At 42.0% G+C, this 22,741-nt stretch overlaps 1 protein-coding gene across 3 annotated transcripts in view; it reads left to right on the forward strand.

The window, feature by feature from the left end:
• LOC121705237 (RNA binding protein fox-1 homolog 3-like) overlaps nucleotides 1-22,741 on the forward strand; it is a 459,068-nt gene that overhangs the window by 418,264 nt on the left and 18,063 nt on the right. For all 3 annotated transcript variants that reach the window (XM_042086105.1, XM_042086106.1, XM_042086104.1), the window contains 4 exons: nucleotides 3,829-3,889; nucleotides 4,938-4,991; nucleotides 13,544-13,676; nucleotides 16,805-16,844. In XM_042086105.1, coding sequence (XP_041942039.1) covers nucleotides 3,829-3,889; nucleotides 4,938-4,991; nucleotides 13,544-13,676; nucleotides 16,805-16,844 — 288 coding nt within the window. The remainder of the gene's footprint in view (nucleotides 1-3,828; nucleotides 3,890-4,937; nucleotides 4,992-13,543; nucleotides 13,677-16,804; nucleotides 16,845-22,741) is intronic.

A 22,741-nucleotide genomic window follows, 5' to 3' on the forward strand; every position in this document is an offset into this window, starting at 1 on the left:
CCCCCCCCCCGCAACCCCCAATACAACTGGCCCCGCCTGCCTCTCTGCCTGACCCCCCTCACCCCCATTCTGACCCCCCCCCCCCTTATAAAATCTAACTGGAATGCTGGACTGGAATGCTTGCCTAAGACTGGGAATGCCGGTTACGTTCAAGCATGGCTGGGTATCAATGGGAATCTGTGGCTGTAAACCGGAAGCATCTACTGACACCGAGTGGACGTGTGTGTTTGCAGTGTGTGTGTGTACACACACTTGTGTAATCATATGTGTTTGTGTTGGTGTGTAAACATGCATGATGCAGTCTGATTAGACTCCATACTGGTATGTTTGTGTTTGTGGAATAGCCATTTGGGTAGGGTCTGTTTGAATATCTACTTGTTTGTGTGTATGTGTGTGTGTGTGTGTGTGTGTGTGTGTGAGAGAGAGAGAGAGAGAGAGAGAGAGAGAGAGAGAGAGAGAGAGAGAGAGTATGTGTGTTTGCAAGCAATTGCAGTGTAGTGTAGTCCTCATTTCATTTGAGAAAATGATAGCGAATTCACGGGTTAAATTTTGATCAGCTGTGTGTGTGTGTGTGTTTCCATTCTCCCCCCCCCCTCTCTCTTTTTCTCTCTCTCCTTCTCTCTCTCTTTTTCTCTCTCTCCTTCCTCCCCCTATCTCTCTCTCTCCTTCTCTCTCTCCCCTCTCTCTCTCTCTCTCTCTCTCTCTCTCTCCCCTGTGGTGGATATGAAACGGCATTAATGTTAATTAACAATACATCCAATGCTTACAGGTGTGTGTGTGTTGTTGACACCCCATCACCCAGTCCCTAATTTGTGTGTGTGTGTGTGTGTGTGTGTGTGTGTGTGTGTGTGTGTGTGTGTGTATGGAGCTTCACAAGCACAAGATAAGAGCAGTTAGCTAATCCTGCTAAGCAAGAGGTCTCCCTCCTCTCTCTCCCTCTCCCACCTCTCTCTCTTACTCTCCCTCTTTCACTTTCTCTCTCCCGTCTGTCTTTCACTCTCTTTCTTTCTCCCTCTCTCTCCTCTCCCACCTCCCTCTCCTTCCTCTTTTCCTTCTCTCTCTCTTTCACTCTCTCTCCTCTCTCTTTCTCTCTCACTCTCCCTCCTGCCAATCCAGAGGAATGCTGTGATATAATGACACAGATAAGAGGATATAAGGATATAAGGATGTAAGGATGTAAGGATAAATAGATATATCACTATGAGGATATAAGGATATATAGATATATCACTATGAGGATATAAGGATGTAAGGATAAATAGATATATCACTATGAGGATATAAGGATATATAGATATATCACTATGAGGATATAAGGAAGTAAGGATATATAGATATATCACTATGAGGATATAAGGATATATAGATATATCACTATGAGGATATAAGGATATATAGATATATCACTATGAGGATATAAGGAAGTAAGGATATATAGATATATCACTATGAGGATATAAGGATATATAGATATATCACTATGAGGATATAAGGATGTAAGGATAAATAGATATATCACTATGAGGATATAAGGATATATAGATATATCACTATGAGGATATAAGGAAGTAAGGATATATAGATATATCACTATGAGGATATAAGGATATATAGATATATCACTATGAGGATATAAGGATATATAGATATATCACTATGAGGATATAAGGAAGTAAGGATATATAGATATATCACTATGAGGATATAAGGATATATAGATATATCACTATGAGGATATAAGGATGTAAGGATATATAGATATATCACTATGAGGATATAAGGATATATAGATATATCACTATGAGGATATAAGGAAGTAAGGATATATAGATATATCACTATGAGGATATAAGGATATATAGATATATCACTATGAGGATATAAGGATATATAGATATATCACTATGAGGATATAAGGAAGTAAGGATATATAGATATATCACTATGAGGATATAAGGATATATAGATATATCACTATGAGGATATAAGGATGTAAGGATATATAGATATATCACTATGAGGATATAAGGATATATAGATATATCACTATGAGGATATAAGGAAGTAAGAATATATAGATATATCACTATGAGGATATAAGGATATATAGATATATCACTATGAGGATATAAGGAAGTAAGGATATATAGATATATCACTATGAGGATATAAGGATATATAGATATATCACTATGAGGATATAAGGAAGTAAGGATATATAGATATATCACTATGAGGATATAAGGATATATAGATATATCACTATGAGGATATAAGGAAGTAAGGATATATAGATATATCACTATGAGGATATAAGGATATATAGATATATCACTATGAGGATATAAGGATATATAGATATATCATAAGGATATGAGGATATATAGATATATCACTATGAGGATATAAGGATATAAGGATATGAGGATATATAGATATATCACTATGAGGATATAAGGATATAAGGATATATAGATATATCACTATGAGGATATAAGGATATGAGGATATGAGGATATATCACTATAAGAATATAAGGATATGAGGATATGAGGATATGAGGATGTAAGGATATGAGGATATGAGGATATATAGATATATCACTATAAGGATATGAGGTTATAAGGATATGAGGATATATAGACATATCACAATAAGGATATGAGGATATGAGGATATATAGATATATCACTATGAGGATATGAGGATATAAGGATATAAGGATATGAGGATATATAGATATATCACTATAAGGATATGAGGATATAAGGATATGAGGATATGAGGATATAAGGATATAAGGATATATAGATATGTCACTATAAGGATATGAGGATATAAGGATATATAGATATATCACTATAAGGATATGAGGATATGAGGATGTAAGGATATATAGATATATCACTATGAGGATATCAGAATATAAGGATATAGTGGTTATTGCTTCTGTCCCACTAATAACTGCAATGGTGACTAAGCTGGAATGTCTCACCTATGCATCCAATAATGATCTAAATCCACATGTTTTGAATTGAATCCAAAGGTTTATTACAAATACATACAAATTCAAAGCTCCGATTTAAATAGGGATTGGAAAGATAAACAGTTAAACGTATTCACAGTTTGTATTATGGTGCATACTTTATATCAAAGAATGATAAAAAGAGTTTGTACCTTTTTTTAAATAATATTATTTAATAAAATAGTATCATTGTAGTATCTTTGTGGTGTGTGTGTGTGGGTGTGTGTGTGTGTGTGCGAGTGTGTGTATGTGTGTGTTTGTGTGTGTGTGTGTGTGTGTGTGTATTAGTGTGAGTATGTGTGTGTGTGTGTGTGTGTGTGTGTGTGTGTGTGTGTGTGTGTGTGTGTGTATGTATTTGTGTGTGTGTGTGTGCGTGTGTGTGCGTGTGTGTCTCTACCTGATGTGATGGCCTGAGACAGAGGGGCTGATGGGATATTGGAGGTCACTGCTCCAGTGGAGTCAGGGTCAAGTGATTACAGATCGAAAGAAGAGATGGGATGCAGACGTGTGTGTGTGTGTGTGTGTGTGTGTGTGTGTGTGTGTGTGAGTGTGTGTGTGTGTGTTAGAGAGAAAGATCTCGTATGATCCACACTGAACCAGCAGGTATGTTTATCTTAAATGCATGAATTGTGCATGTACAGAATGCTGGAATGTCCAAGTATTGGGGGGTATGTGTGTGTGCGTGCGTGTGTGTGTGTGTGCGTGTGTCTGTGCGCGTGTGTGTGTGTGTGTGTGTGTGTGTGTGTGTGTGTGTGTGTGTGTGTGTTGGGGTTCCAGAGTAATCTCTCTGCTTCTTTATACAGGTCAACAATGCAACAGCAAGAGTAATGACGAACAAGAAAGTTGCTAACCCCTATACAAACGGTAAACGCTCTCTCCACACATACACACACACACACAATCGCACCCCATTCATAGAGAGTTGTCTGTGGAGCTGCAGTCTGAATAGAAATAAAATATACACACTGAACTTTGGGGGTGCTGGGGGTCTCTCTCTTTTTCACTCTTTCTCTCTCTCTCTCTCTCTTTTTTCACTCTCTCTCTCTTTCTCTCCATCTCAGTCCTAATTCCATGGTTTGAGGAACAATCCAATAAATGGGTGTTGAACCTCTCTCTCTCCCTCTCTCTCTCTATCCCTCTCTCTTTCTCTCTCAGTCCCATTCTTTTTTAATCTGTTTCAACCTATTTCTGTTCTCTTCTCTCTTTTCCTCCTCAGTCTCCTCCATTACTCTCTCTCCTCTAACTCTCTCTCTCTCTCTTTTTATGTCTTTCCTTCTACAGCTCCATCTCTTTATCCTCCCTTCCCTCCATCTCTCTCCCCTCCTTCCTCTCTCCATCTCTCTCTCTTCCCTCCATCTCTCTCTCTCTAGCTCTGTTTCTCTACACGTCCATGTTCTTGATTTCCTTTCCATCGCTAAACTGCTTCTGATGCAGCTCTGGCTCCTCCAACATTGATTTCTCCCTCTCTCTCTTTCTCTCTTCCTCTCTCTCTCCCCCTTTTCTCTCCCTCTCTCTCTCTTCATTTTCTCTCTTTTTCTCTCTCTCTTTCTCTCTCCCTCTCTCTTCCTCCTCTCTTACTCTCTTCCCTTCCTCCTTGCTCCCTATGGTTCTGGTTCTTTCTTCATAAGTACGAGTTGCCTGTGTGTGATATGTGTCCAAAATCAACTCCCTCGTTCTCTCTAAAGATGTCCAGTCACATCCTCTGGTGTCTGTAATAACTGTAAACTGTCATTTCTTGCAATACTCTGTTACTACTCTCTTGATGGAAGTAGGCTGGAATATGCTGTTTGTGTAAAAAGTAATGCAGCATTCTCCTGTTCTCTCCTTTTCTGTTCTGCTGGAAGCTCCTGCTGAAGTGTAAAGTTTAAAGTGTAAAGTTTAAAGATCTGTTCTGTTCTGCTGTTGTCTGCAGGCTGGAAGTTGAATCCGGTGGTGGGAGCTGTCTATGGTCCTGAATTTTATGCAGGTAAAATTACCCGAGTATGGGCTGGTGTATCTCTCTCTCTTTCTCTCTTTCTCTCTCTCTCTATGTAATTGAAAACTATCCTAGAGAGTGTATGAATGCCAATCAATGTAAATGAAGGTCTTTATCTTATATCTTAATACAAAATAGTCTCAAATAGCTTGAATTAGCGTGAAATAGCGTGAAATAGTGTCATAAAATAAAATAGTGGTGTGTACAGTAGCTACATCAAAATAAATAGCTACTTTACACCACTGACCAGGTTCAAAATATCATCACACTTCACTTCTAAGGTACTGTGGAAAGGGTTCTTACAGACAAACCAAACTCATTTGAACTTTGTAAGTGTATAGAAATGTAACTTTGTAACTTTGTAAGTGTATAGAAATAAAACTTTGAATGTGTATAGAAATGTAACTTTGTAAGTGTATAGAAATATAACTTTGAACATGTATAGAAATGGAACTCTGTAAGTGTATAGAAATATAACTTTGAACATGTATAGAAATGGAACTTTGTAAGTGTATAGAAATGGAACTTTGTACATGTATATGGAACTTTGCATGTGTATAGAAATTGAACTCTGAAATGACTGTTTGTGCTGTAAGCACATTACTAAACTCTTCTTCTGGTCACCACCATCTTGCTCGATTACCGAGTGTCATGCAAACTACTGTCCAGTAGGCTTGCCCTCAAGGCTACCACTAAATGCTTTTTGGATTTGAAGGCATATTCCAATTGTGCTCAAAATTACTTTGTTTAACATCCTTTTGGTCCCCAACAAATGTTTTCAATCATTGCCATCCAAAAGTAGACTCTAGGTTGTTCTTAGAGTTCTCCTTTAAAGTGATCTCTGCAGTGAGTGTGTGTTTGTGTGTGTGTGTGGTAATTAAAGTCAGCTCTACAGTGTGTGTGTGTGTGTGTGGTATTTAATGTGAGTGCTGCAGTGTGTGTGTGTGTGTGATAGATAGATAGATAGATAGATAGATAGATAGATAGATACTTTATTGATCCCCAAGGGGAAATTCAAGAATTGTGTGTGTGTGTGTGTGTTTGTGTGTGTGTGTGCATGTATGTGAGTGTGTGCATGTGTGCGTGTGTGTGTGTGTGTGCGTTTGGTATTTAAAGTGAGTTTTGTAGAGTTGGGCTCACTGCATCCTAATGTGGGGGAAATGCTCTTGTTTCATTTGCAGACAGGAAAAGGGCTGCGGCCATTCATTAGACTAAAATCTGCTCACCGGCAGACAGCTTTACAACCCGGCACTAAATAACACACACACACACACACACACCACACACACATGCCCACACACAAACTCTCTCCCACAGACATACACACACACTCTCTCTCTCTCTCTCACACACACACACACTCGCAGACACACACACAGACGCACACATACAGAGACACACTAAATAACTGCGTTGACAGAGCGGCATCATCCATCATTTTTATTTCACATAGTACTCCCCCTTAAACCGACAGACACTCACACCATTACAGACACACTCTCACACACACACATATATTGACATACAAACACTCACACACACACACACACACACACACACACAGACCAGTACAGACACACTCGCTCATAAACTCAATTACCACTCTCTCTCTCTCACACACACACACACAGACACACACACACATGCATGCACACAATTTCACATGCACAGTTATACAAACAAACAGGCTCTCACATGTACATATTCACAAACACTTGTGTTCATAAGTGTACACTTACATGCACATATTAACACTGACCTACAAACACACACACACACACACACACACACATGTGCATGCATACAGACAGCATATGAATGCACTGAGACAGACACACACATCCAGGGTGACAAAGTCCCATATGGACACACATGCAGTCTTGTGTTTCAGCTGCTTGGCTAGATGGCTGAGGCAAACATTACTCAAGATTTATTGGCAGCTAATTCTTCAAGTCGTCTGAACGTGCTGTGAAGTTTGCCAACATCTAAACAGTACCATATGCTGCATACACACAGACACAGACACAGACACACACACACACACACACACTCACACACAATCGCACCCCACAGAGTTGAATAGAAATAAAATATAGTATTCCCGCCATATAGAACCTCCAGAATGGTCCTACTGACCGCACTTCACCTTACTGACAACTACACTGGACAGTTCCTCTCATCAGGATCGGAACCGAGCCGATGTTCTTCAGAGAACTATACCCACTGGATCGGAAGCGAGCCAATGTTCTTCAGAGGACAAACCCAACTGGATCGGAATCGATGTTCTTCAGAGGACCATCCCAACTGGATCGGAATCGATGTTCTTAAGAAGACCAACCCAACTGGATCGGAACCGAGCCGATGTTCTTCAGAGGACCATCCCAACTGGATCGGAATCGAGCCAATGTTCTTCTGAGGACCATCCTAACTGGATCGGAACCGATGTTCTTCAGAGGACCATCCCAACTGGATCGGAATCGAGCCAATGTTCTTCTGAGGACCATCCTAACTGGATCGGAACCGATGTTCTTCAGAGAACCATCCCAACTGGAGCGGAACCGATGTTCTTCTGAGAAAAAAACACACAAGTGCAAACGGCAGATGGGAGTAATTATGGCTCCAGAGAGAGAGAGAGAGAAGGAGAGAGAGAGAGAGTGTATGTGTGTGTGTGTGTTTATGTGTGTCTGTTTGTGTGTGTGTACAGGTGATTAATCTATCTTTATCAGGGGAGGATTCTGGAAGAAGATCAGAGGAATTGGTCACCATAAATCGTCTGTGTGACAGCCTGCTCAGTCTCCATTGAGAGAGAGAGAGAGTGTATGTGTGTGTGTGTGTGTGTGTGTGTCATACAGATTGCTCAGCCTATATTGGACAATGTGCCACAAGTCTATTGTCCTCTCACCCAATTCAATCGTTTGACAGATGAGAAAGCACACACTGTCTGCTTCTAACACACAGACACACACACACATGTGCACACACACATACACACTTACACTAAAAAAGACTCTGAAACCTAATACGTTTTGAACTCTATGAGCTATGTGTGTGTCTGTGTGTCCGTGTCCATGTGTGTGTGTCTGCGTCTGTATGTGTGTGTGTGTGTGTGTGTGTGTAGTATGTGTAGTGTGTGTATGTGTGTGTCCTCGTGTGCCCATGTCTGCGTCCGTGTCTGTATGTGTGTGTGTGTGTAGTGTGTGTACTGTATGTGTGTGTGTGTAGAATGTGTTGTATGTGTAGTGTGTGTACTGTATGTGTGTGTCCTCGTGTGTCCGTGTCCATGTTTGTGTGTCTATGTCCGTCTGTGTGTATGTGTGTCCATGTGTGTGTGTCCGTCTGTGTGTGTGTGTGTAGTATGTGTAGTGTGTGCATATGTTATGTTATTGTATGTGCGTATCCACGCCCATGTGTGTGTCTGTGTCCATGTCCGTCTGTGTGTGTGTGAGTTTTTTTTTAGATTTGTATTGGCCAGTTTGTATAGCTAAACAGTGTCACTGAATCTGTGTTTCTCTAATTCTGTAATTTCAATTCAATTCAATCCAAAGGAGCTTTATTAGCATGACTGTTTGGATACAGTGTTGCCAAAGCCAGTGTTACAGATAACACAGTAGTGTCACAAAAGAAAGAAAATAGACATACAGCAATGCAGGTAAACATGTGAACACAGAATAAACAATAGCATGTGAGTGAGTGAGTGAGTGAGTGAGTGAGTGTGTGTGTGTGTGTGTGTGTGTGTGTGTGTGTGTGTGTGTGTGTACGCGCGCGTGTGTGGGTCAGTGAGTACATATGTATAAGTATATATTTATGCACAGGAACATGTATGTGTCTGTTAACACAGACAGATCTTTGTTTTTTTCTTCTATACCATGTCCCTCATGTGGTGACATTTTAAGACATGTTGTGCTGCCAGGGCAGCAGAGGGCCCTTCTCCAAGAAGTATGGCCATTTTATTATTGTCTTCAATGTCTACAAAATTTGGTATGACTTTTTGGATGTTCGTGAAAAAGGTCTGTTATGTCTTAAAGCGTCATATTTTGGGCACTGAAGAAAGAAAAAGGAAGGTGCTCCTCTGTCTCAACCTCCTCTGCCTGACAGTGACCACATCATCTTTGATCTCTTGGCAGCCAGGTTTTTCTGTGCCTGCCTGTTTCTATTGCTAGATTGTGGTCACTGAGCCTGTACTTGGTCAGGATGTGCCTCTGCTTCGTATCTCAGACAGAGATGAGATATTCAGCCAATTCATATTCTCTTTTTAGGATCAGATAGGAATTCATTCTACTTTGGTTTGTCCAATGGTCTAAATAATCTTCTTTTGCTTGATTCATTATTTTGTTGACTCTTATTGATGTTTGGTAAGCAGCGCTGGACTGAGCTTGATCTTTGTTAGTTTTTGTTATTGAGTTAGTTAACTTCAGTACCAGCTGGCTCAGAGGACTCTTTTCAGGGTTCAGCTCCTGGGTTTTCAGTGCCTCAAAATGGAGAGAGTTTTTGGGACTGCTGTTCAAATGCATCCAGAATTTTAAGGTTCTTTTTTGAATACTTAATGCCAATGGAAAGCGGCCTAATTCTGCCCAACATGCATTGTTGGGTGTTTTTGTTGGAACTTTTAATATTGTTCGGCAGAATTCTGCATGTAGGGCTTCAGTTGGATGCTTGTCCCACTTTGTGTAGTCGTGCATACTGAGTGGACCCCAAACCTCGCTTCCATACAGCGCAATTGGCTGGATTATGCTGTCAAATATTTTGCACCAGATTGTAATTGGAATGTTTATTTTGTGAAATTTTCTTTTTATAGCATAGAGTGCTCTTCGGGCTTTTTCTTTTAGTGCATTCACTGCCATGCTGAAACTTCCTGATGCAGTAAGTACTAGACCAAGGTACGTGTACTGCATTGTGTGCTCTAGGGCGGTGCTGCCTAGGCTGAACCTGTATCTGTGGGCTTTTTTTTGGAAGATCATAACTTTGGTCTTTGTTGGATTTACTGCCAGGGCCCAGGACTGGCAGTACTGCTCCAGCTGATCGAGGAGCTGTTGCAGTCCCTGTTGTGAGGGCGACATAAGAACCAAGTCATCGGCAAAAAGCAGGGATTTGACCTCTGTTTTTTGGAGTCTGAGTCCAGGGGCTGTAGACTGTTCCAACTGCACCGCTAACTCATTGATGTAAATATTGAATAATGTTAGACTACAGCCCTGCCTCACTCCTCTATTTTGTGTGAAAAAATCTGTCCGTTTTTCTCCAATTTTTATACTGAATTTAGAATTTGAGTACATTGATTTAATTAAATCGAAGGTTTTACCCCCTACACCACTTTGCAAAAGTTTGTATTATAATCCATTATGCCAAATAGAGTCAAATGCTTTTTTTAAAATCTACAAAACAAGCAAATATCTTTCCATTATTTTTGTATTTTACATGTTTATTGATTAGGGTGTGCAGGGTGTAAATGTGATCTGTTGTTCGGTGGTTTTTGAGAAATCCAATTTGGCTTTTACTCAGGGTATTGTGTTCGTTAAGGAAGGTTTGAAGCCTGTCATTTAAAATACAACTAAATACCTTCCCCAGTTTACTGTTCACACAGATACCTCTGTAGTTATTTGGTTCCAATTTGTCTCCACTTTTATGGATTGGGGTAATAATCCCTTGATTCCAGGTGTCAGGAAAATAGCCAGAACTAAGGACAAGATTGAGCACAGCTTTTTGCAATGTGGGGGTGCTGTATGTTAGCATCTCAGTTCTGATACTGCCTGGACCACATGCCTTTTTGGGTTTTAGTGATTTTAGTTTTTGTGCCAATTCTTCTATTGAGATGGGATAATCAACGGGGTTTTGATTGTTTTTAATAATAGATTCTAAATTTTGAAGTTTTTCTTTTATATGGTTCTGATTTGGGTTTAACTGTTCAGATGGTATTTCACTGTACAGCTTTTGAAAGTGTTTAATCCATGTTATTTCATTTTGAATTGGTAGGGCTGATTCGTATGATTTAGCTGTGCTCAAATTATTCCACTTCTCCCAGAACTGGTTGTTGTTGATGGAGTCTTCAATTTGGTGTAGAATTTGGTTAGCATGATTCATTTTTTTCCTATTAATTGTTTGTTTGAAGTTTTTCAACTTTTCGCAATATTTCATTCTGGGCTGTGTTTTCAGGCTGATGGTGTTTCAGGTTTGACACTTGCCTCAACTGTTTTCTAATATTTTGGCATTCAGAGTCAAACCAATCATGATCTTGCTTTTTTCTTTTTATGTTTGGTTTTTCTTACTAGTTCAGCCTTGTGCTGCCTGTTGGAAAATCATGTTCAGCTCTTTCACAGCCATATTTATACAAGTTTCATTGTTAGTGAACTTTTTGTTAGTAAAATTATTAATATGTTCAGCTAATTCAGGTAAGTTAAGTGCCTATGTAAATTTTTCTGTGCTGTTTGGAGTCCATCTGTAGGTCGAATTTAGTTTATACAGCTTATTGGACTCTGCATTAGTGTTTCTGGATTCAGAAATCATTTTCAGAAAGATGTTAATTTGATTATGGTCTGAAAGAGCAGTTTGCTGCCTGACAGTGAATGCATTTAAGGAGGTGGGGTCCATGTCAGTGACTGCGTAGTCAACTACACTGCTTCCAAGAGATGAACAACATGTGAACCTCTCTAAAGAGTCCCCTTTTATCCTGCCATTAAGTATATACAGGCCTAAGGCTTGACAGAGGTGCACTAACTCTACCACTTTTGTTTACAGTAAGGTCTAGATTGTTTCTTTGGTTGAGGTGTGGTATATGGGGTGATCCTACCAAACACATGGTTATTGCCTTGTTGGTCATTTTGGTCAGGGTCATTTCCTGTCCTTGCAAATAAAATCGCCACACAATAGCACATTTCCCTGGGCCTGGAAATTGCTTGTTTCAGTTTGAATTGTGTGGATAAGTTCCTCATCAAAATAAGGAGAGTCTGCTGGGGGGGCATATACTGCGCATAGATATGTGTGTTGTTTTGATATGCCAGTCTTATTGTCAATGTTTAACCAGCAGTGGGATTTTCCTGTTGTGATGACTGATATGTGTTTGGCAAGACTTGCCCTATACCACATCAAAAGTCCTCCTGAAGCTCGACCACGTCTTACATTTTTTGCTTTGTGGGAGGGTAATACTATTTCCCCATAACCTGACGGGCAACCAGTTGGCGTGTCTCTACCACACCATGTTTCCGTTAATAGAAGAATATCAACATTTGCGATACTTTTCAAGAATTCGGGGTCCCTACTTTTCAGGCCAAAGGCTGATGAGTAAAGACCCTGAATGTTCCAGCAGCTAATAACAAATGAACACATGTAAACAGTCAGATTGGACCATTATAAAACAGATATCTAAACAAATAAAACAAAATAGTTGCTACCTAAGAAGTTATCTATATGTTAGAAAACATTTAAAGAGATTTGTAATATGCAGTATAGTACAATACAATAGCAAGAAGTTATTTATGTTAGAGAACCTTTAAAGAGATTTGTAGTATGCGATATTATGCAGTAAAATACAGTACAATACATATATATCGATTTTTAAAAAAAAAAAAATTCAGTATGTCAAATTGATCTCTTTTTTTCACATTTCAGTTACTGAGCACAAGCCAGTAGTCTGCTGCAGATAATGTGCAGCATCTCTTTTATCTCCCCAAGATCACTCTTCTCTGGTAGGGTAGGCTGGAGGTTAAGAGTGGAAGGGGTTGCTACTGAGCAGGGCTGCTGCTGCTGCTATCTACTGCCAATTTCTCTCTGGGCTTTTTTTTTTTCTCGATACAAAGTACGCTAAAGAACGGTCTCCCGTTCTTGAAAGTTCGAACTTGAAAAGTTAAGATCGTGAGTCCAGACTCTGGAGAACGCGAGGACACAGGACGCTCAATTTGCAGTTTGAGACAGCAGCGTTCTTGCCAACGGCAGCTTCTCTCGGAACAGCTCGGGAGTCTAGTCATTTACCTATTGCTCTATTGGTCTACCCAGTATTTCTGACATTTACAATAAAATATATAATTCACCAGCTTGTTTAAGTTTGTTTCTCATTGATTTTTTTTATTAGGCTAAATATTAATAACAATATATTCACTTGCCGATGGCGGGAACAACGTTTAAAGTTCGCAGTTTAAGTGACAGTTATGATTAACGTTAGTTGTGAAGCCTGTAGCCTACCGTTTATAGCCTAAACATGGATCGGATTGTAGCAGCAATTATGATAGGTAGGCCTATTATGTATCAATGCTGCCATTTCTCTTATGTGAGTGTCACGGCTGAGCTGACGTAATGCATTGTGGAATCTTCAAGCCACCAAGTCACCACCCGATGCATCCTTGATAAAACCAACGATTCGAGAACACTTCCGGGAATGTTATGCGTTCTTGAATAAATGCGAACTTGTGAATTGGAACAGTACTTCGGCGGTGATTGATGACGTTTCAGAACGATTTTCAAGTTCATGAGAACACAAGTATAGAAAAGAACGCATATTGAGAAAAGCCCTCTCTCTCTCTCTCTCTCTCTCTCTCTCTCTGTCTCCCTCCCTGCAGTGACGGGGTTTCCCTACCCAGCCACAGGGGCGGCGGTGGCATACAGAGGCGCTCACCTGCGAGGGAGGGGCAGGGCCGTCTACAACACATTCCGGGCCGCCCCCCCTCCCCCTCCCATCCCCTCCTACGGAGCGTGAGTCTTCCTACACACCACAATCCAAATACACACACACACACACTCACAAATACACACACACACACAAACACACATACTCACCACACACGGACATACACACACACACACACATAGACACACACACACACACACACACGCAGATCCAAAGGTGGTAGCACCGGCAGGTGACTGCCTGCTGAGTATTTCTGCTCGCCGCACCTCCGACGGTGCCATTGCGGGTAGCTGCAGGGTCATCAGCCAGGAGCCACCCTTCATTGATGTCTCTATTAATCCCGGAACATCTCACGGTGGTGGAGCAATGGCAAGGACGTCTCTCTGCCGCCCCCTGCAGGTGACCCTAGGACCCTTGCTTTCCCCATGCCTGGCCCTTCCTTCTAAACCAAAGCCAGAAGCTTCCCTGCTCAGTCTCCTCGGCCAGGTCTTTCAGAGCCTTTCTGAGTTTGGGGCCTGTGACTCCCATTTTCCCAGCAGATATTCCAGAGGTCTCTATCTACTGCCAATGTCCCACAGTCATGGAAACACACCACAATCATTCCCATTCCCAAGAAGAGCAGTCTTAAAGTCCTGAATGACCTAAGACCCATAGCCCTCACCTCCCTTGTTATGAAGTCCTTTGAGAGGATTGTGAAAGCTCACATTATCAGCGCCACAGCTTCAAAGATGGAAGAGGGGTGGATGATGCCAAAATCTACATATTGAATGCCATCCATGAACATGTAGAAAGCCCAAATTCTTTTGCCCGGCTCCTATTTGCGGATTTCTCGTCTGCCTTTAACACCATTCAACATGCTGGCTAAAAACCTTGGACTATTTCAACCTGGATCATCAGCTAATTCTGTGGATTACAGACTTTCTGACCCAAAGAACACAGGCGGTGCTGGTCAACAAGAGGTTTCTCTGACATCAGATACACGTCCACTGGCTCACCCCAGGGTTGTGTCCTCTCACCACTACTTTTCATCTTGTACACAGATGACTGTAGAAGTCGCCATGCTGATCGTCATCTAGTGAAGTTTGCTGACCACACTGTTCCCCTTTCCCTGCTACATGGTTCGGTCCAAGATCACAGGCCTGTCCTCAGTGAGTTTGGGGAATGGTGTGATGGCTCCTTTTTGGAGATAAATGTTACAAAGACCAAGGAGATGTTCATTGACTTCACTAAGCATGGAGGAAACAGGACTACAACTACAATCCATGGAGAACCAGTGGAAGTTGTACATGAGTATAAATACCTGGGCACTGTCATTGATGACAAACTGCGATTTGACTCTAATACAGAGGTGATTATTAAAAATGTCAACAGAGGCAGTATTTCTTGAGGAAACTTTACTCCTTTGGAGTGAACAGGAAGATTCTCAGCATTTTTTACACCTCCTTTATTGAAAGTATACTGACTTTTTCATCCATGTGCTGGTTTCACTCCCTCAGTCAAAAATAAGAAACACCTCCAGAGCACCTGCCAAGATTACTGCCCGAGCTGTGGCAGACCAGAGAATGATGTCTGGTCGAAGGTTGGCTGCCTGAGCTGCCGATCGAGGTTCACTCTCAGGTTCCACTCACAACTGCCTGACTCTGTAACTGCGTGATGTTAGGGGCCCCTTCTCCCTCTCTGACGACATGGATCGGCCGCCTTGATGACTGTGATTGGCGCTCCCTGGCTGGTTCTGTCCTGCGTGCCTCCAGGATCTCCACCAGCGTCCGCAGGACGTCCACAGGCCACCTGTACTGACCCTGGGTCAGTGCTGTTTTGCAGCTTGACGGGATGTGCTGCAGGCTTAGATTTGGGACATTGCAGAGTTGGCAGCTCTCCTCTGAGCCATACCACAGCCTGGCTTGGGGGATCTTCCACATGTTGGCCCAACCTACGGTCCTGCTTATTACTTCTTCCCTGGTCTTCCAGTGTCCTTGCTGGCGCTGGCTAAGGGCTTTGATCTGATAGTTCTCCTCCTCTGTCCTGACCACCTTGGAGATCACTAGCTCTTTCCTCTCCTCCCTAGTGGCTTTGGACCACATCTTTGGAGCAGTCCCCCACCCCAGGCCAGTTCCCTGATAGCCTGGTTGACTGCCGGTTCTGCCCTCCACTTGCGACCTGTTGGAACTGGGGCTTTCGTGTCCTGCACAGATGGATCTGACACACACCCTCAGCTCCAGGACAAGCCTCGCCTTCTCCTGTCTGTAGCCCGAAAGGATTGGCTTCAGCGGCAGCTGAAGTGCATTCCTCCCAAACAGGCCAGTGCTGGAGAGGCTTTTTGGGCTTTTTGCCCTTATTTGTATAGGACAGTGAAGAGTGAGACAGGAAGTAAGTGGGAGAGAGAGATGAGGTGGGACCAGGATATGAACGCAGGTCGGATTCGAACCTGGGTCCCCGTGGGCACTTAATTGAATGGTGGCGCTAACGCTAGCTGGTCCCATGTGTAATTGAATGGTGGCGCTAACGCTAGCTGGTCCCATATGTAATTGAATGGTGCCACAAGCGCTAGCTGGTCCCATGTGTAGCTGACGTCTGTGCTGGCCAGAACTCAGCACACAACCACCGCCCCCACAATCCCCCCCCCCCCCCCACAACGCACACACACACACACTTGCACACACACCTTTTATCCTGCTACTGTCATTGAGCAGCCTCCAGCTTCAACACTCTAATACCCCAGCGCAGCAGCATAGGGCCTCTAACTGCCCCTGATAGGGGTGAGTGGCCATCTGTAACTGCCCTAGACTGTGGCGCCAGAGTGATTTATGGGTTCCGCTCTGGTTCTGCGGTTCTCCCAGGCGTGGAGGAGGAGAGGCCATCAACAAACAACACAGACCCTAACAGACCAGAAAATTGCTCCTGCATTCCAAAATGGCCGTTTGCGCCTCAGCCACCCCCTTCATCACAGACGCCATGCCGTGTCTGGGTTTTATTTTGACTGGTAGCGGGGAGGTGTGTGTGTGTGAGTGTGTGTTTCTGTGTCTGTGTTATGTGTGGATGGCTATTGGGGCAAGTTTAGTTGATGTGGTTAAGTGAAAAAGCCCATCGGCCCTCTGTCTCCCATTCCCTTCTGAAATGGGAAATGGCTGGGTTGTGTGTGTGTGGTTGTGAAGTGGTGCATCACACTCTGGTCTTTGTCTTCTCCTCCATACAGTGTTGTCTACCAGGACGGCTTCTATGGCGCAGAAATCTATGTGAGTAACGCTCCCTTTTCTGGTTCTCCCATTGTTGCAGTGTTTGTGTGTACAGTATATAGTGTGTATGTGTGTGTTTGTGTGTATCTGTATATGTGCGAATGAGAGAGTACAACCAATGTGCTTTGTCACCGTGACAACGCCTCTTTTCGCTGGCTTTGCCAAGTGCGTGTTCAATGCCAGCACACTCTTACACTTCCCTCCCACACACACACACGGGCAGGTTATCTCACAACTCAGCAGTTGGCACAGACTGAAAAAGCAAGTCAGGCCAGATGATTTCTGCAGTGTACCCGTTTCTCTCCCTCTTCCTCTCTCTCCTTCTATCTTTCTCCCTCTATCCCCCTCTCTCTCCTCCCCTCTTCATCCCGCTATCCTCCTCTCTCTTTCTTCCTCTATCCCCATCTCTCTTTCTTTCTCTCTCTGTTCCTCTATTCTCCTCTCTCTTTACTTTCCTCCTTCCTCTATCCCCCTCTCCATCTTTTTCTTTCTCTTCCCCCCTCTTTCCCTCTATGCCTCCCCTTTTCTCTCTACCCTCCTCCTCTCCTTGTACAAAATGGCCGATATTCTTCCAGCATCTTCAGTGCAGCCTACTGCAAGCTCACTATAGAGCATCACAGTCCCGCCCACAGGAGTTTCCGGAAGTAAGAATTCAATGCAATTTCTCCATTGACAATTCGGGTATAAGCCATAAAAACTTAACTGCACATGGTATACTCAAAACCAGCTACGGCTGTACTAAGCGATTGTATATGGTCATATAGAGGGCGAAAATTCAAGGGGCACTAACCTTGTTTTGAAATAAATGTCTTTTAATCGCGATGTCTTGGATAAGTACTTCATTACCCACAATCCTGAACAATCCCACAGTGATGCCTCTGATTGGTGGAAAGGCCGTTATGATCATAGTTTGAAACTTTATCAGCGAAAATGATTGACAAAGATGGAGTCTTTTACTGCCTATGGCGAAAATCTTAATGTGAATAAAAACTTTCTAGACGAACATTGGTACTTGTATCAACAAGGATTGTGGTTTATATATCACACGAACTTAGTCAGGGCCAATACACGATCAAATAGAACACTGTAAATGCTAGTTTAAACACTTAACTTTTCAGGTAGCCGATAGGCTAATCATTAGCCTTTCAGACATTAGAATGTCATTATAATGCTGCTAGCATTAGCCTACATGCTGCAACACAGGTATAACATATAATGTTTTAGTGACCTTGTTGTTTCTATTAACATGAATTGTTGTTTATAGGAAACATCAACTTAGTCGAGGCATAAAAAGCACTGTATATCCTCATTTTGAACTAGCTAGCTAGCTGATAGCACATGCAAGCTGGATGCTACCACCGGCTAGCAGCTAGACACTGCAGTAAAATGGTTAGCAAACCGCCCATGCCCCCGTAAATATTTCACTGTTTCAAGGACGAAATCAAGAGTGTCCAAAGGGGTGAAAACCACTTTAAATCGGGTCACATTATTGACTGTTGTGTATTCCGAGGGTTAGCTTGTGGGTTTTGTAAGGGCCAGCATGAGGGACAAGACCTACAAAGTTGTGTGGTGGGTTTTGCAGGGAGGTTGGTAATGCTAGTTAACATTAGCTAGGCTACTGTAGCCTTCATACTGTACGAGTCATATCATCAATCATTAACCTAGAAATACTTCTTCGTACATTTAATGAACATTTTGTGTAATAACTCACAGCAAACTGAATATGGTGGTCCAAGAGCAGACCATGCACCGGTCCATGCATCAGGATGGCAGTCAGATACGATGGCAGTCAGATACGAAGCACTGCACAATGTTGCTAACGTTAACGTTAACCGCTTTCACACACACGATATAAAATCCACGATGGAAAATATAACATTCAATACCAAAACACTATTAACTGCACATTCACTATATAAAAATCACTGTTTGGAGGAAAGGGTTCACGTGCTGTCGCCGGTTGGAAATTATTTTGCGCTGGTTCATGCTGCTTATATACTATTCAGTGAGGCGGGTGGTTTATGGGATGAGTAGTTCCTTCGCTTGGAAATGATATGTACAGTCTTGTACCTTTGACTTTTTTTGGACTTTCTCTTCGTTTTTTCACTCAATGATATGTTGTATGCTTATGAGTTACTCCGTAGCTGAATAGCCTTAGACATGCTCTAAAACTCTTTAGATACGGATTTTTCCAAAACGTCAATGGGAGAAATGAATGGGAAATTTACTTCCGGAAACTAAGCTCTCTCGGAGGAGGGGCGGAACTGTGATGCTCTATATAGAATCATGTGCATGAGCATTCCTGTAATGTAAACAGGTAGGCCTACATACTCTACCTGCTGGTGCTTCACATACTTTCTCTTCCAGAAACTCCACACACACACACACACACACACACACACACACACAGGTGCCTCACATACTTCCAAGCTGATTACCAACTTACCAACACTTCCATCATTTTAGGCATTTTCGTGGTGTCGTTGACAAAAGCTGTGGCTTATAAAGCTGAGAAGCCTGCAGCATGTTTTTGGATGTGTGTGCGTATTGTGAGTAGGTGGTTAGCAGATGCTATCTACAGTATTGTGAGTAGGTGGTTAGCAGAAGTTATCTACAGTATTGTGAGTATGTGGTTAGCAGAAGCTAAAGCCATCTACAGTATTGTGAGTAGGTGGTTAGCAGAAGCTATCTACAGTATTGTGAGTAGTATCTACAGTATTGTGAGTAGGTGGTTAGCAGAAGCTATCTACAGTATCTTGAGTAAGTGGTTAGCAGAACAGGTGGTTAGCAGAAGCTATCTACAGTATTGTGAGTAGGTGGTTAGCAGAACCTGTCTACAGTATTGTGAGTAGGTGGTTAGCAGAAGCTAAAGCTATCTACAGTATTGTGAGTAGGGTTGCCACCTGTCCAGGATTTTCCTGATTGTCCAGGATTTTCATGGTCTGTCCAGGAAAATAAAAATAAAAATCCTGGACACTGAATGTCCCGGATTTTTGTACATGATGCGCAAAATGTGTATTTCAGTTTAATTGAAACGTGCCTACGTCCATTAACGTATGCACAGCCTTATTGGCTTTACAAAAATGACGTAGCATAACATGGGGGGTGGTGGTGGTGGGGGCACGCACCGTGGAGGTTCCACAACTAAAAACTGTTGAAAATATAACAAAATAATAAAGGTCTGCTATTAAATAAAGCAATTAACTAAACAAATAACTAGAAATTGTCATTCTTATTAATTTTAGCTATACAATTGTCGCTTAGAATTTTTATCTTGGGTTAGATGTGCGAAAGGCGCCGTTGCTTACAAACAAAAAGGTCGATTGGATGGTCAAAATGTCCAGGATTTTTGTCAGACACAGGTGGCAACCCTAATTGTGAGTATATGGTTGGCAGAAGTTATCCACAGTATTGAGTAGGTGGTTAGCAGAAGCTATCTACAGTAAAGTTGACTAAAAAGAGGAATAAAAAATCATTTTTTTAGAAAATTATCTAATTGCATGTGGAAAAATCCAACCTTTAATGACACCAATTGTCTTTGTGAATGAATATACATACTGTATGTATACAAGTATACATACCCCTATGCTAAATTCCCATAGAGGCAGGCAGATTTTTATTTTTAAAGGCCAGTTATTTCATGGATCCAGGATACATCCTGATAAAGTTCCCTTGGCCTTTGGAATTAAAGGAACCATATGTAAGATTGTGGCCAAAACTGGTACTGCAATCACTTTCAAAATACTGAAGAGTGATGTATCCCCTCCCCCTCCCCCCTGACTCGAGGTTGCCAATCCGGATGGCGAAACACTACTGACTTCGTGATTAGTAGATAGGTGGAGGGTGGCGCATCAGGCCAAAACACAACATGACAATTACAAAACACAACATCAACATCAGTTGAGGGCTGCAACTTCACTTTTTAAATGACAATATCCTGGCCGGACTACTGTTGTCAGTGATATAAGTATTTGAAATGAACATGATTTCTTAATGTCTAGTGACATATCAGGGCCATTTTATGATTAATTGAAATATTTTTCTTACATACGGTTCCTTTAAGATAGCCCCACATCATCACCATGCCTAGAGATTGACATGGTTTTATTTCAGTTAGCCGAACACCTGGTTTGATTTACATTAAGAGATGATCTTATGGAAAGTACAGTGGGCAGTGCTTCGACTTGGCCAGCTTCCCTCGCGGTCCGCGCGTGGGATCACGCGACTTTAATTTGTATTTTTCCAGTGACGCTGCAACAACCGGCAGAGGTCTCAAGTGAGCAGGGTGTCTCGTAAAAAGAAATGGAGCTGGAAAACCCTACACAGACTTCACTACAGACTTTAGCAGACTGGTTTAGAAATAATTTAATAGCCAGAAATATGCCTGCCCTGCCCTAATAAAGGAATATTTGGTTAACGGCGAGTGAATCCCGTTTGCAGCCGTAGAAGAAACGCAGGACAAATTAGACATTCTGGTTTTCTCCGAGTGCAACGATGATAGACAGACATCATTTGGACAAAATATAGAGCATATTAACCTCCGTTGCTCAGCCAAATGCCTTCCTGTTACGTCCTGTTATCACGGAGTTACACGCGATTTTTGATGGTCACAAGTTTACTTCATTAGCGTTTATTTTTTTGATTATTAAAGAGTGTTTTTCATTTAAAGGCTTGACTTCGTGCTTATTCAGAAGAGCATTTAGTGTTCTCCCCAATCCCAGACGTTCACCTTGCATGTTTGTTTGTAATGGATGCAACCGCGAGATACGCTTGTCATAGGCGATACCGTGGGTGCTCCGTCCCTCGGGCACCCACTGAAAACATCGAGCACCCACGTGTGCCAGCTTACAGTCCCGGCTAAATTTACATTAATTTAAAATCAAACATCTCAGTTTATGTTAAATTCAGCATCTCTCATAATGTGATTGGATATGTTTTTGTCAATTCCCTACTCCATATACTAACCACCAATGAGAGCGTCTCTCGTATGAAAATACCTGACACTTCCCACCTGAAGAATTAACACAAGGCTTTGTCGGGTCTTCAACCCCGAATGTTTAAAATGTATATAGCCCTGAATATCATTTTAAAAGTAGTCTGACAAAGCTTATTGTTTTGTGACACAGCTAAACACTGGTACCTCATAGAACGTCTATAACATAGCCTAGGTGGTCGCAACTCACAAAAGTAAAGCAGATAGAAAGAACTCACGCAAATCTAGCCTACAACACGCAGACAGCTTCATGCGCAGGGGAGAGAGCGCGCGCGCACAGGTGCTTTATGATTGTTGGCTTCTGATGGTATCTTGCTAATTCACTGAACTGCATTAGGTGACACAAATATTGCCTTTATCTTATAACTCCTTGTCTGAGCAACTACCAGGCCTATGGTTTTTAAAAGTCAGATGTTCCCTGACAAAGACATTCGAAAATTAAGAATGTTTATTGACTTGAAAAATACACAAATTTTTGCAAACTCCCTTCATTCAACCCTTGGAAGACATCGCGGTCTGGTGCGCTATGATGATAGATCGTTTCTCGTACCATTTAATTTCTCAGAGTTTAGGTCTGCTAGGCCTACAATAACGTCATCACCAAATACATCTTTTATTTTTAGTTGATCAACCACAAAGAGTAGCATAGGCCTACTGTGCACAGTGCACTGACGACTGTAGCAGCCCAAGGTAACCAGTTGTTGTAGATGAGAGGCAACCCCTTGTTTCAGATAGCCTGGACAACATGTTACCTGTGTGTTGCCTACGTTATTAATTAATAGTAGCCTACAATAGTTAATTGATTCGCGTAACATATTAGTTGGCTCAAAAAGTAGGGAATCAGGATGGAGAGAGTCACGCGTGTGTTGCTTTTGCGGGATCGAATCCAGTTTAATGCTAGTTT

This window comes from Alosa sapidissima, chromosome 3, assembly GCF_018492685.1.
Source record: "Alosa sapidissima isolate fAloSap1 chromosome 3, fAloSap1.pri, whole genome shotgun sequence".
Lineage (NCBI taxonomy): Eukaryota > Metazoa > Chordata > Actinopteri > Clupeiformes > Clupeidae > Alosa > Alosa sapidissima.